The 15,921-nt window shown below is 37.5% G+C and overlaps 1 protein-coding gene across 1 annotated transcript in view; it reads left to right on the forward strand.

The window, feature by feature from the left end:
• Positions 1–15,921, forward strand: part of LOC124796003 — a 190,006-nt gene that overhangs the window by 125,572 nt on the left and 48,513 nt on the right. The window contains exons 2-4 of the mRNA XM_047260086.1: positions 6,004–6,147; positions 6,419–6,565; positions 14,064–14,200. Coding sequence (XP_047116042.1) covers positions 6,004–6,147; positions 6,419–6,565; positions 14,064–14,200 — 428 coding nt within the window. The remainder of the gene's footprint in view (positions 1–6,003; positions 6,148–6,418; positions 6,566–14,063; positions 14,201–15,921) is intronic.

A 15,921-nucleotide genomic window follows, 5' to 3' on the forward strand; every position in this document is an offset into this window, starting at 1 on the left:
CCTCTTACCCCCTCTCTCTGCCCATCTTCTTGTCCCTCCTTTGCCTGTCCTTCTCATCACATAGAAGTGCGAAACACTAGGTGCATCGCATTAGGATAAAATACGTGGGACCTACGGAAGATCCGATCGATTCTGTAGTAATATTCTTTCAAGAAAACTGCTACGGTCGCAGGTTCGAATCCTGCCTCGGGCATGGATGTGTGTGATGTCCTTAGGTTGGTTAGGTTTAAGTAGATCTAAGTTCTAGGGGACTGATGACCTCAGAAGTTAAGTCCCATAGTGCTCAGAGCCAGCCTCTTTCAAGAAAATAATTTTATGATCTGTGATGGCAGCAATTTTTTGTTTGCATATGGCAACTGGTCACCGAACGAGAGAATATTGGTGTCTGCCAGCGAAAAGGGAAAATCACGTTTACAAGCTGTGAATCATTCTTTGTGGATTGAACGATCAAGGATTGGACAGTTGTTTATACTCCACGGCGATCTTAGAAGTTCCTGGGAGGAAACAAACACTATTCCAGCTCTCAATGTTTTCACACCAAAGAAAAAGCGAGAAAAATATAACCTATCTTTTTAAATATCAAAACCAACGTGTTTGGATGGAACTCCGCGTCTCTGTGATGAACTTCGAAATTTCTATCATCCACTCAGACAGAAATTTGTTTCCTGAAACAGAAATTATATTTTGCAATTTTTTTAATCAATGATTGTCGAAACAGGTTCAGTGTTGCAGCTTTGTTCCTATGTATAACGCAAACGAACAAATACACCATTATATAAGAATGCGTTCGGCATGTGTGGTGCATATCATCAGCTGGAAGTGTTGGATGATGGTTGGCTTTTTGTTCAGGAGAGCACATCTGAAAACCAAAAGCTTCAAGACTTTTACGACTGTTACTGAACCAATGCATCGATAAGAAGCATACGCCAAGAGATATGTGGAACTGCAGAGGAAGATGACAATGTCGCTCAAGGATGGAACTCAAGGATGGAACCAAAGGAGAAATACATTAATATCAAAAGATCATCAAATGTTTAATCATTAGTAAAAACAGTCTTCGAGAAGAAGCAGAGTACAACGGCCACCAGTTTGACCGATTAGTCTTAAACTTCGATGGGAAAGCAAGAAAGAAGTCAGCAATTAAGGCTGATGGACTTTTACAAAGATATCAAAAAGATTTGAAATAGACGGCAATTTAAAACCGTTTCGACTTGTGTGGCCTATAGACAGACATTACAGTGAAGAAGATAATATGACAACCATTGGAAATTATGTATGTACTAGCTGAGCACCCAACGTTGCCTGTATATGTATTTATACCAACCTTCTATAATTCCATTTCCTCCTCCTCCTCCCTCTCTCTGCTCATCTCCTCCTCCTCCTCTCTCTGTCCATCTCCTCTCACCCCCTCTCCCTGCCCATCTTCTCATCCCTAATTTGCCTATCCACCTCCTCTTCTTTCCTTTCTCTGTCCATCTCCTCCTCTTCTTTCCTTTCTCTGTCCATCTCCTTCTCTTCCCTCTTTATGCCATCTCTTCTGCCCTCCACCTTCTTTCCACTCTCTGTCCACCTCCTGCTCTCCCTTCTCTCTGTCCAATTTCTCGTCCCCTTCACTCAATCTGCCTCTACCTCCATCTCCTCTTACCCCCTCACCCTGCCCATCTTCTCATCCCTCCTTTGCCTGTCCACCTCCTCTTATTTCCTTTCCCTGTCCATATCCTCCTCTTCCATCTCTTCTGCCCTCTGTCTCTGTCTCTGTCCATCTCCTCTCCTCTTCTTTCAGCTCTCTGTCCACCTCCTGCTCTCCCTTCTTCTTTCCTCTATCTGTCCACCTCCCACTCTCCCTTCTCTCTGTCCATTTTCTCGTCCCCCTCGTTCAATCCGCCTTTACCTCCATCTCCTCTTACCCCCTCTCCCTGCCCGTCTTCTCGTCCCTCCTTTGCCTGTCCACCTCCTCATCTTTCCTTTCTCTGTCCATCTCCTCCTCTTCCTTCTCTATGCCATGTCTTCCCGCCCTCTGTCCATCTCCTCTTCTTTCCTCTCTCTGTCCGCCCCCTGCTCTCCCTTCTCTCTGTCCATTTTCTCCTCCTCTTCACTCAATCTGTCTCTATCTCCCTCCTATCTTTTCCCATCTTCTCCTTCCCCTCTCTGTCTGTCTGTCTCCTTCTCCCCCTTCTATCTCCATGTTTACCACCCCCACTCCAACTGGAGGCTGATGGTTCTTACCGCCACAGTATTTCGTTCTAGGTGATGTGGAACATACATACATTTGTGTGGACTGTGAAATAGTTTATCACATGTCATACTCATTACAGTCTTGTAAATACGTTGATGGTGGACGAAATGAGATTAAGTCCTCGTGGTTTTCCTTGGAAACGACACAAAGTCGTCTAAATATCTCTTGTAATTTGTAAAATATTTGCTAATGAAGACCGACAAGGCTATCTCAAAGGTAACATCTCTTCCATGGAATCTTTGCGCCGTTTTCCTTGAGAGATTTTTAAAACGAAATTATGCAGGGTGATTCACGAAGATATACAAATATTTCAATATATTATTCTACAAGTAAAATTAAAGAAAAAAAGTCCGTATAAACATAGGTCAGCAAATGTTTAGTTACGGAGTTACGGCTAATAAAAGAGTTTGTCTGAAATTTAGTAACTTCGCTAATATGAAGTCATCGCAAAACTGTACATGGTTAAAGTAAATCACCATTTCCATTTATTTGGTTGTTATTGATCTGATGAATCTAATACAACAAGTCCCAGGCCTGTATCTGCAGTAGTTTCCCACAAAATCCAGAGAAGCAGAGACGTAATTTCGTAAAATTTTTAATTTATTAACTACTTGGCCCAATTTGTTTTTTTTTTTTTTTTTTTTTTTAATTCCAGATAATTTCACAAAGTTTTCAACAGAAGTTGTAGAGAATTTAATTTTGGAAAAATAAGGCATACCTATTTCATAAATAATTTACATACTACAACAGCTACTAAGTGGCTTCACTTAAATACACTGTTGTTCTTTCACTGAACAATCCAGAAAACTTACTCGTTTCAATGTTAGGAAACGATTGAAACAACTCACTAACGGTTGCCAACAATGACATAAACGTTTCTACATTCTTAATGGAAAGTAAACAAATTTACTTGTATAATAATCTTTGCTTCTCTTCATGTTCTGGAAAACTACTGCAGATACACGTCTGGGGCATGTTTTATTAGATTAACCAGACCAATAACAACAAAACAAATGGAAATTGTGCTTTAGTTTAACCTTGAAGGGTTTAGTGATGGCTTCATAATAGCGAAGTTGCTAAATTTCAGGCAAAATCTTTTATTACCCGTAACTCAGTAACTAGACATTTGCGGACCGATGTTTGAAATATTTTCTTTAGTTTTACTTGTAGAATAACAGAATAAAATATTTGCACATCTTCGTGAATCACTCTGTATATGGGTGGACTCCGAATAAATGTTAGTTGCAGGCAAATGATATGCAACTGCATCCACTCATTCTCCATTCGTCTGACGACGTGTCGGAGACTACAGCTCGCTGTGCTACACTGTTAGACCTCTTAGTGTGCCTTTATCTGCGAAAAGCCGCTAATTCCAGCAGGAGCCCCAGGTATCGCAGAAGTATCAGTCCGTGTTCCAACCCCGCTGCTGTATTAGCTATCATGTTGTGTCAGCGCCCGTAACGCCATTAGCAGCTCCCATGTATAGCGCGGTAAGGCACAGCTACCTCCCGCCGTTGCTGACACACAGCAGTCAAATACGCCAGTAGGTGCAAACAGCAGCTCCGACCTGCGGAGAATCCGGATTCTGATGTGACACGACTCAGCAAGGACCTGTGCAGCACGCCGGTGGGCGCTCCTTCCAAACTGTTATTATGTGTGAGCGGCACGATAACAAGAAGAGCATTTCAACGATGCAGTCTAGCCTTTGCAGCACGGCACACTTAAAACGTTGCAGGGGGGTCCTCGTTGTCCATGCTGTCTGTGGCTGAGAATTGTCATGAATAAGGAAATGCATGACAAGTACGTTATGTGGGGTTGCATAAAATCAGGCGAAACCTCGCAGCGGACATCCGTACTTGACGGGAGACATTATTGTTCTAGGAATCTTTACGTGCTCACTTTAAGCTCAATACTGAAAAGAGCGACGTGGCACGATGGACAGGCATACTAGAGACACTACCCAACATGCCTGTGTGAAGCTTCATCAGATTTTCACTGTCGTTTCCAGTTAGCGACCTATCGGACCTTACTTTCCATATAGCCCTCGTACATTAAGCAGGTAGAAAGAACGTAATTTCCACAGACGAACTTTCCTTCGCATTTTGGTTGTAAATTTTCCAGCTTTCGTACCTGGAAACCGAGCTGGAGCCAATCTCATTCGTCTCGTCGAAATTTGTCTCGTTATCATTTAAAGTACGCAGTTTCACCATATTATTAGTCCTCGTTATACCCGCTAGCCCAAACTTTTGAAAATGTAATAATCAAGGCGCGGGTGTGGGGAGGGAGGGTATTTTATGTCCACCTTTTTGAAATACAATAATCTAGACAGGTACTTTATATATTAAAATTTTGAAGAAAATATTTATTGTTTTTTAATTAAGTCTTCGACCAGATTCCAAAAATTCTTTTAATTTTTCAGGTAAACTTAACCGAACAATGTAAGTTTTAGTAATGGATACAACTGTTCACAGCACATATCATTTTCAATATTTCCACGTTTAGGACCCAACATACACATCAGTATCTCTTTAAAACGTGTTTCCGGAGTAAATGTCAACAGTAGTAATTGACGACATTTGAATTTTTAAAATGTTGTTGCTAGTAGTCATAAAGTATCCTCCCTCCATTCCACCCTTGGTTTTTTTTTCCCTAACGAGGGTGTGTTGGTTTTTTTCTAAGAGTGTGTGCTAAGGCATATTTTCAGGTTCTGCTCCCTATTTACACACCAGTATCCCATCACAGAGTATGTTGCTAATGTAAGTTAATAATAAATAAGGGATTTTGCTTTTTAATTTTTTTAGGGTGGGCGGTAAGTACGATCCCCACCCCTCACTTTGGCAATACACGTTATAAAACAACGGGTCGGTATTGATAGGGCCAATAACGCAGGCTCAGTACCGTCACGTGTTCAGTCGTACACTTTTTTCCACTTTACAAAAATCTGTCACGAGAAACATTGCCGTAACAATTACGCTACAGAACAAATGTTTCCATTGTTTGCTTATGGTAAACCTGAGACTGATTGCCGAAAAATATAACGTGATTACCTTACGTGTATTGTAAAATGTAAATCTGAAATCATTCTGAACAATTTCAATAAAATAATTATTAGAGTCACTGCTGAAGGCAGGCTCTGTAGCGCATTACTTAGAAAGAGACACAGGAACATTTTAATGCATCACTAAACACTTCGTCTAATTTTTTCGGTTATAGGACACAATTTCTCAGTAAAGTTGCAATTTGCCAAATATCAAATAAGTTTCTGGTTTTATTTTTGTATATGGCATTAACTGCTGCCGCAACAGCGAAGTAAATATTTCAGTTAAACAAATTCGCCAATCTGACACACTTCCGCCCATCGATAAGGAATGCCATCGGCAGTAAACTATAAATTCAACGTTTATGGGCTACAACTATCGTTAGTTAATAATATAAAATACTGTTTGTTGATTGTGTTCCATAACTTTTATAAATAGTAGACATGGTATTATGTAACACCTTGAACTACTGTTCAGTTTATTCTTTATTGTGCGTCGGTTTCACTCAAAGACCATTTTCCAGCAAGAGTTGTGTGTTTATATATCAACAAACACACCAACAATAACATGTTTATGACACGTGATCAATGAAACTCCGCGCCTCTTCGCCGGATCGCTGGTCGCCGTAAATGTCGCAAACTGCTGAGGCGCTATTCATTTGTCAACTGCGTGACGTCAGTGGTCGTGGTTGCGTGAGTGGTACTGGATGTTAGTGGCTTGATGTTTTTGTTGGTTAAGAGTAGTTAAAACTTTGTTTGCCAAGCTGGATAACACAGTGGGCGGTAGATATCTCAATCTACAAGATAACGAATTCGTTCATAATGTCACAACAGATCTGCAGCACTTCGTTACGACACATAAAAATCAGCGAAGGTATGTCTTCTGTGAGCAGTATTGTCGGCGAGTGTATTTGTGTAAAATGATCTTTTGTTTGGTTTGTACATTATGATTGCTTCTCTTCTGAAACAAAAACAGCGAGTGACAGGGAGGGAGAAGTTTACCTGGAGGGGATAAAATAGTGGGGAGCAGGAAGAGGCGTAGCGCCTTGCACGAAAGAGAAAGTGAAAGACTCATAGTGCAAGCGGAGCCCGCTGCAGTACTTACGTCAAGCGTTGAACCACTTTTGCTCTCGATTCTCTTTCAGCGTGCTGATTTTCCCGCCGGTCAGTAACTACAGGCGATTTTTAATCCACAAATTGTGCGAGGAAACGTACACCAACCTGAAAACATTCTCAGTCGGACAAGGCTTGGCAAGAAGAACTGTGGTGTGCTTCCAGGAACATCTAATCAGGTAAACCGCGATGTAAACATTTTCATCCAGGTTGGTCGCTGACATTTCTTCTTATTCTTTTGTATTTTATATGAGTAGATGTGCAGCTAACCCCTCTGCACCAAGCTACAGTTGTATCTAGAAATGAATGAAATAAATGTTCTAGTCAGAATTTTCTCTCTCTTGATACTTTAAAATGGTGCTTGTATTTCGCTTGTGGACTATCTTGGGAAACAGAGCAGTTTTATTATGGTGTGTTCTGTAAGCATTCATTCCAGTGATTGTGTAGTTTCACTTAAAGCAAAATATCTTCTCTAAAATAAGAGTAGTTAACCCTTTTGTTTACTGTAGTTCTACCAAATTTGCATGCATCTTTTATTTAAATCGTTAACCTGGTTAATACTGACTAGATGTGATTCCATCAGGGACCTGATATTGTAGCATCCAATTAAAAAATTGTGTAGAGAATTAGTATTGTTTAAATTGTCATTGTCATTGACAAGAGATTGTTTCTTGGCAAGTTATTTGCAGAACAACAACAACTATATTATTTCAGTTGACATCCCACCAGGATCTTCCTTGTTGGAATTGGCTGGTCCAGGTTAACACCATTAGTTGGGCTTGGTAAGAAATCTTGATGTATGTATTAAATAATAGTAGCTTCTGCAGTGTATTACAGGCAAACCATTCTCTTTTGACTTGCTTTTTTAACAAAATGAACATTGAGTATGTACATAGAGGTATGTCTGTTGGTAAGTAGATTATCTTTCTGACACTATGTGGCATATAGATTTCAGAAACATATTTTGCCTTGTCATTAATCTTACGTGTGTGATTATTGTTGCATTTGAATGCATTACCTTGGTCAGTCTTCAGGGATGTTAAATTTGATTTAGAGTGTGATAGAGCCACAACCCCTCATCTTGAAATCTTGGCTGGGGGGAAGGACTTGTCTGTTGCATAAACCAAGCTCTAGGTTGAGAGTTGACACAACCAACAAAAGTGAATGTGAAATAGTTTCTGTTACTACCTTGTCAGGTTGAGATTAAACTCAGTGCAGTGGCAAATGGCACCAGCTGTAGATGGGAAATACCTCTATGGTAGCTCTCATCAGCTGCTGCACAGGGTCTCAACTTAGTTTGTGCAGACATAATAGATTGACCTGTGTCATACCAAAGTATAAATTCACTACACATTTAATGAACTTTTCGTTACAAAATCTGAAACTGAAAGGGAAATTAAAAATGCTATATTAGATAATAGACAAACCTCTGAATGGTATTTTAGTTTATATTATGTAGGTCAACATAAATCGTACACAAGCTGTGAAAATTGCAAGGGGGCAGGCTCTACTTAACTCTAATTGAAGTTTGTATAGGCCCATATAGAATAAAATATTCAACAGTAAATTGACATGTGCTACATTGTACCAGTATTTTCTGGCATTTACAGTTTGGAGAATGACATTAGATGCGCTGAACAAATGATTTCATCAAGTTAGTTTATTATATCAAGTCAACAATACATAAATAACTTTAAAGTGTGGCAAAATACTTAGATGATGTTTTTTTATTCATTGCAGTGATGTACAGGCATATGAGGACAATATTTTTTCTGCTCTAACTCCTTTCCAAAGTTCATTGTTTTGTAATAATCATAGTACAGGCAGATCTTATGTACTCCTAAATGAAAACAGCACCCCTTTCAATCATAATTTAGACACACACTCTCTTCAGCTCATAGAATATATTTTATCATTATATTGTTTCAATCTGCAGTAAGAATTTGCCAGTTGTCTTCTCTTTTGTATGCTTTATATGCCTGGTTTGTGTCTTTGATCTCTCTCTTCTTTAATCAACCTAACATTTTTTGTCTTTTTACAAATGATATTGTTGAATACTGAAACTAATGATATGCTACCAACTTCCATTCACATGGCATCCATTTGTTTTGCTATTCCACTATCTTATTGTTTACATCACGTTTAATTATTGTGCTTCATTGCTTGCTTCATTTACTGGCCATGCATTTTTGGAAAAGACAAATGTGCACTACAGTGTGCATCCTATAGTGTGCATCCTATAGATTTCTTCTTTTGCTTTTTCTAAGTGTGACTGTGGTGTATTTGGTTCAGGTTTTCATTTTCTAATGTACAGGTAAAGCTGTCATACAGCAGAGGCTGAGTACGATAAATACAACATAATATACACCTTATTATGACATGAAAACCCTGCTTTGTGAATGGTTCAGCTACTTATTATTTACAACAGAAACCATTGTTGCTTACATGCATTCATTTTTAATACAGTTTTCTATGAATGATTAAAATTAGAAATCAATTCTTTTTATATTTTATTGTAAGCCTAAAAGAGAGAAATCTCGGAAGACTATCTTACTGCATAGTCTATTGTGCACACTTACCATACATAAACTTGGAATAATTTTAAGGTCTCCAAGTCACCTTGTCGTTGACAGTTCTGTATATTATCCCATTAATGTAACAGAATTTATTTTGCTGTTGTCAAACCTGTCTCAATTGCAGATAAAATGAGATTACTTTGGAGAATTAAGCTGGCCACTTTTATACGTTCTTTGACAGGCCACCTAATTATATATGACATCAAAAAGTCATAAAGTCCTATTTGTATCTTCTGCTATCATAAGCAATTTGACATCCATTACCGGCGTCATCACAAGTATTCAGCTACATCCAACTGCGCTATTCCTGCATATTTTCTAATGTCACATGTCCAACATATTAGGTCCTCTTCTTGGTCTTATTTTATGTCACAGAGTCCAGCAGAGTACTTAAAGCCAGTCATCTGTCTACATGTCCTGTCAACCTTCAATTTCATCATCATTATACATCTTCTACTCCATTTTGACCCATTTGTTTTCTTGTATATCCAAGATATTATAAACGTATATCACTTCATTGCTCCGTGAGCAAACCTCAGTGTATGAAATTTGGTTTTTGCATTTTGGGGCCATGTCACACAGTCATTAGGCAAACTTGGTAGTATGCAGTCATTGTTGATCTTGTATGTCGAACATGGAGGAAACTTCATTATTTGAAGATGTCTCCTATAATACTATTATGAATTACTTCTATAAAGAAAGTCTTCAGATTCTAATTTCCCTGAAGATCGTGATCATTATTTTAAATGATTTCACAGTCGCTTGTTCATGATACAAACATTGGACTCATATGTGCCGGTCAGCTTGTGTGAGTTTAGTCTCAAGAGTTCTTTTTTGTGACCATTATTGTGGAGCATGGACTGGGACATGTGTGTAACATTTTAACATGGTTTATGGTCTAAAATTTAATTTATACTGAATAATTGCTATCTTTCTGTGGCCATAAAATGGTATCAGCCTAAATATAATTTTAGTAAAATAAAAGTATATAAATGTATTGTGTAAATAAGAAAAATACATGTTTTGCAGAACAGGACTAGGGCAGAATATAAAATCCATCTCTGGTAATATAGTATAAAAAGTTTGTAAATTTACACCCATTTGGATTCTGAAGTGTTTTGTGCATGTAGTTAGTACTCCAATCAGTATTACAGTAATTTCTATACTTCCTTATGTTAGTTTAATAGTAAAATTATTTCTTCAAGTGATGGAATGGGACATACATTGTGCAATACTGATTTCATATACAAACAAATAAAAAAATAGGACATTCTAACAAGAAAAAGGAGAACTGGCTGTATGAAATGGATTGGAATGTCCATGTCTGGTAACGTTCACTAATAGTCAGTATAAGACATATCGAGAATTTGTAGAATATCGCTTCTTGGTACCCATGGAGTAGTGTCGATCAAAAGGTGTGGAACAGATCATCAGCTTTGACTACTTACATAACTGTGTTAAGTAATGTAATGGTTGTGTGGTGTATTTGCTACAGGCCGTGTGTGAAGAGGGCATTTTGAAGTATGTGGTGGTGATTTCTGGTGTTGGATGTGTATGTAACAAAATTGTTTTTGAATGATGTTAGTGAGTCATTGGACTGGTGAAGTGCCATTTGTTGGGATTCATATCGGAACTAAGTGTTTGGTGATTATTTAGTGAATTATTTTAATCAGGTTACCCTCCATTCAGTGGCTGTTGAATGTAGCATCTGTTATGGACTTGTAGATTTACAAATTATTTTAATGTCAGTAGCCATTGGCTACAGATGGTTTTTGGCTTTGAAATGATTAGTTTCGTGCTTGAAGAGTTAATTTAGTTTTTTGTTTGTTTGTTATGGATAAGACTACAAAGTTTAGCAGCAACCAGCTGTATGCTGTAATGCACAACAGTATGGTGACAGCTAGTAAGTTTTGCAGTTGTGTTGGTTGGTGGCTGGATATATGAGGGTACATATTTGTGTTAAAATTACAAAATTAGCGAAAGTTGTTGTTTCACAGAACAGGGACAAATATATGTGGTGGTGTGTCATGACAATCTGTTCATAGGTGTTCTTGGTTTGAGAAGTCTGTGCTGCTCATTCCTGACTTTTCTAATGAATATCTGGGTTATGTTGTTAGTTGCAGTTAATAAACATAAATTAAGATTGGGATTGGGATTTGGAGTGTGTTTTCACCGTTTTAGTCAAGTTATGTTTGCACCATATAGATCAAGTGAAATTTGTGATACAAGTTTTTCTTTTTGCAGATTCATTTCTGTGTTGCTAGCACAGGGTTCACTCTGTCTCGATTTTCTTGTATTGGGGTATTGTGGATTTTTGATAATTTTGGATTTTTGAACAGGTTTTTATTTTGGTATGCCCATAATATTAAGATTGTTGAATGTTTGGTTTTCCCCTGCCCAAAACCCCCTAACTACCAACACTAGTTATGACAGATGTTCTGTTAGTTGCTTTTTCTCCAGTCGAATATATTTTGCATTGTTTTTGTCTGTTTGCGCTATTAATGTGTGACGTCATGGTTGACACATTGTATAAGGGCGAAATAGTGGTGTATGCCATCTTGATTATGTCACGGGTCAAAGCTGATGGTGGTATTGACACTATCAGCTTTAAATGTAAATTTGTTGCTTGCACTTTTCTTTCTAATGAATTTCACTTCTTGTTCATCAGTGCCTACTGTGAGAAATTCTGTAAAGTGCTTAATTGACTTTTTGATGGAATGCACTCAGGTTGTTGTACAGGGTTGGGCATCTACACAATATACAGGAAGAGTGTCTGGTGCTGCATGAAATGAAGAATGAAGCTGTTGAAATTGATTGATGTTTGAGGCTAATTTTAAATAGAACAGTATTACTTCAAGAACAATAGACCTATTCCTAATTGTAGAACTAATAAATTGCATAACTAGTAAATTGCCTGATAAATTATCAAATAGTACTTAATGAACAAATGTTTTGATTTTCTTCTTTTAGTTTTATCAAAGTAGCAACTTGAAGTTGATTAAAAGTAGGCATAATTAAACATCTACTATGTGCCTTTGAACCAGTCTGAAGCTGTGATTGAACAGGACAAGTTACAAAAAATTAGTTCGAAGCTTAGTCTTGCTGATTATTTGTCTATTATGCGATTTCCTCTAGTATTTCTTACTGATGAAACATACCTGCATTGAAGATATTATTAGTATTTTTTAAATAATATAAACTTAATTGTTTTACTGTTACAGAAAGGGACAATAGAATATACAGTGATTTGAATGCATTAATAGGCATTTTTGCGTTTAAAGCCCAACAGTTAAATTTTACTTGTTAGTAATAAAGTACTATATAATTAAAAAATTACAAAAAAAAAATATGGCTGCATTCTGTAGAAACCTGTTTTCTGAAACTATTGACCAAGAATTTGCTTTCTTATTAACAGATACCTAGGTTTTCATCCCCAATTACAATGGAATTACTGTGTTCCCATGTGTATTTTATGGAGAGTATCCAAGTTTGGACTCCACTGCAACAAATTTGCCTACAATAAACAAGGGTTTTTTTTTTTTTTTTTTTTTTTTTTAAGTTTTGGTGAGCTTGGTTTTGCTTTTGGTGGAATGACACTCTTCTCTCTGTTGTTTATATGAGTCAACTGAACAATAGCCAATTTTTTGAGGATTTTAAAAAATATTATTCTGTCTCATCTTTTATTTCATTCTCACATAACAATTTGGGGTCAGCAGAGATCAGTTTCCTGGCAATTCATATTTTGTTTGTTATGTGAGAATGAAATAAAAGATGAGACAGAATAATATTTTTAAAATCCTCAAAAAATTGGCTATTGTTCAGTTGACTCATATAAACAACAGAGAGAAGAGTGTCATTCCACCAAAAGCAAAACCAAGCTCACCAAAACTTAAAGTTACTTTATCTATCTTTCAGAATATTAGGTCTAATGTAACTGGATAGATAAAAAATCTACTCATCAACAGGCAGCAGGAGAAAACACCCATATAAAGGTTAAGGAAATTCGCAAGTTTTCAGAGCTAATGGCTACTCCTCTGGTTTGAGGAGGAATGAAGAGGGATGAAGTAGGACTGGTGAGGTTTAGGAAATTGGGAGAGTTTGGAAGAGTCGTCCAGAACTTTGGGTCAGGGGAGACCTACCGGATGGGATAAGAAGGAAAGACTCGAAACGTCTTCATCCCTCTTCCTTCCCCTTCAACCCTTCTGCCAAAGAAGGAGCCACTGGCTTTGAAAGCTTTGAGGTTTCCTTAATCTATGTTCAAGGTGGATGAGGAGTCACACTGTTGTTTTAAATGTCCATAAATTTTTTATTAATGAATATTTGCACATGGAAGAAGTTGTTGTCATTTCTCACGACTGAGAGAATATATGTTGTACACTACAATTGCATACATGCTCATGCGCTGTTGACAAAACAATGTAAACTTATAGGAATGCTATAAATTGATTTCTACAAAAAAGTTACAAGTAAATTTCTGAGGTCAAGTGTGGTCCTCTCCTCTAATTCATCCAGAGTGTGTGGGTTTGTTTGGTTCCTATAATTCATCCAGAGTGTGTGGGTTTGTTTGTTACACCTGTTGTTTGGTCCACTCCCACAAGAAAGGGGCATAAGAAGTCGGCACTTCTTGAGGGCCATTGTGTTCCTCTTGCTGCTGCCTCCGCTTAGCGAGTAGATTTTTTTATCTATCTAGTTACATTGTAGTTTCAAAAATTGAAAATTAATAATTTTTTATTTTAAGTCTGCTGCCTATATCAACAGAGTCCAAACTGAGTTTGTGTTAGACCTCGGACAATTGTGTTATCACCTGTACATTAAATCCTAGTCTTCCTTTGTGCCTTACAAGAAATCATGTTCAGCATGTAATAGAGAATATTGACACATTTTGTCTATGTAGGTTAGTTAACATAGCAACTTCGTAGTGCTTAAGTCCATGGAGTAGAATTGCATTCCTTTCAGCACAGTAGACAAGAACTTCAATTCAGTTACTGTTTGTCACTCATGACAAAATTCATTTTTAAAAACATAAGATATTATAGTATCATTGATTTTCAGACCATAAATTCATAAATTTTATATATCATTTAATTCTGTTTGTATTTAGGAAGCTAGAAAGAAATGCCTCAGATAAACCAACGGTGACAGGTCTGCCCAACCATACAGGAAGAATGGTTGTAGACCGACAACACTTGACAAATAGTGATGAAGGTGCTCCTGTACTCACTTCTGCCACCAAGAAAGGTCAGTTTGATATACATATTATTGATGAGAAAAAATATCAAGCAGTTGTTAAATAAGTACAGAACAAAGTTTTGCGGTCAAAAGTAGACTACTTTAAAAATCATGTGTAGTTATGAGGAATTTGTTGACTGTATAATATACTTTTATGGTATGTTCCTGTCTGTCTGAGCCATATTGTAGTAGCTTTATTTATTTACCAGTGTACCCTCATGGACACATTAATCTCAGTGCTGTGTTATTTCATTTTGAGTGAAAGCCTGTTAACAGCATGCCCCTGTAAAGGGCCATCTATAAAGTTGCAGATGCCATGACAATGGCCCCTGCAGTTTCAGCTATCGTAACAAACATTTTTGAGAGTACTTCAGAAAACAAAGTTAAAATTCGGATTTTCTTCTGGGCCTATCTGTGTGACACGTGGCTGGTTTGGTGCATGATATTAACCCATAATTTTTTTCTTCTGATTTCTACAAATTAGACATTTATGTGTTTATTGTCATCAGAGAAAAGCTATCCAACAATCAAAACAAAAAAATAATCAATAATTGAAACAAAAAAGGGCGTAACGTATATGTCACACTAGGCATAACATACATTTTAGGCAGAATGTATGACAGCAAGTAAAATAGTACACTGTATGTGATTTACATCAAGTTCAGGTGACAGTACTCACTTTCTGTGATATGGCACAAAACATTCTATGTACAAACCAAGATCACATTTGCAGCACATTGTTCTTGGGGTTCCTTTACAGTTTTCCGCTACACAGCATCTTTTTTTTTTCTGTGGCACCATGGCTACCAGATGATTTGTTTCATCATATCTAATGTTGTGCAGTACTCTGCCTTGGTTTGAATTACCTGCAGAGCATCCAGGACCTCTTGGTACTGCTGCATTGGAAGTCAGGTAACATTTCATAGTGTAGTGCCGGAAGTGTAGCTGAGGCATATTTATACCAGTCTTTCTATGAAGAAGGGGCACCCATTATGTATAGAGATATCTAGAAGCCATGTAAAAATTGGCCACCTCCATTTCTTTCCTCTGACACTCACTCTATATAACGCTATGTTTTCGTCCATTTAGTTAGTTCCTCCCTTATTATTGCTGTATTCTCCAATTACATTAGGCTCTTGACAAGGCAATCGCCAGAAACATTAATAAACTAATTAAAACATGGTGGAGACAAGCTACTGAAAGATCACATTCTGCAGCACCTTTCACAGTGGAAGAACTGAAAACGGCTATCTCGAACATCAAAACTAGGAAGGCAGCTGGGCCAGATGAGTTATACCCAGAATTTATTAAGTATGGTGGGAAAAATGTTATCAACTGGCTCGTGAACTTCTATAATAACATCCTTGAAGAAGGCTGAGTGCCTAAGATATTCAAAAGATCTAAAGTATTGCCAATATTAAAACCTGGGAAAACACCAGACAAGCCTGAACATTTTAGACCAATCTCTCTCCTGAGCACCTGCTTCAAATTCTTGGAGAGACTCTTGTATAATCGTATTGGGACGACTGTAAATGAAAGAATCCCCATCGAGCAGGCTGGTTTTCGACCAAAACATAACTGTTGCGACCAAGTACTGGCTTTAACAACACATATCGAGAACGGTTATGAACGGAAACTTAAAACAGCTGTTGCATTTGTAGATTTAATCGCTGCATACAATACTGTGTGGAGGCATGGTCTTCTTAGCAAGATACTTGAGATTATCCCTT

This window comes from Schistocerca piceifrons, chromosome 4 (genome assembly GCF_021461385.2).
Source record: "Schistocerca piceifrons isolate TAMUIC-IGC-003096 chromosome 4, iqSchPice1.1, whole genome shotgun sequence".
NCBI lineage: Eukaryota > Metazoa > Arthropoda > Insecta > Orthoptera > Acrididae > Schistocerca > Schistocerca piceifrons.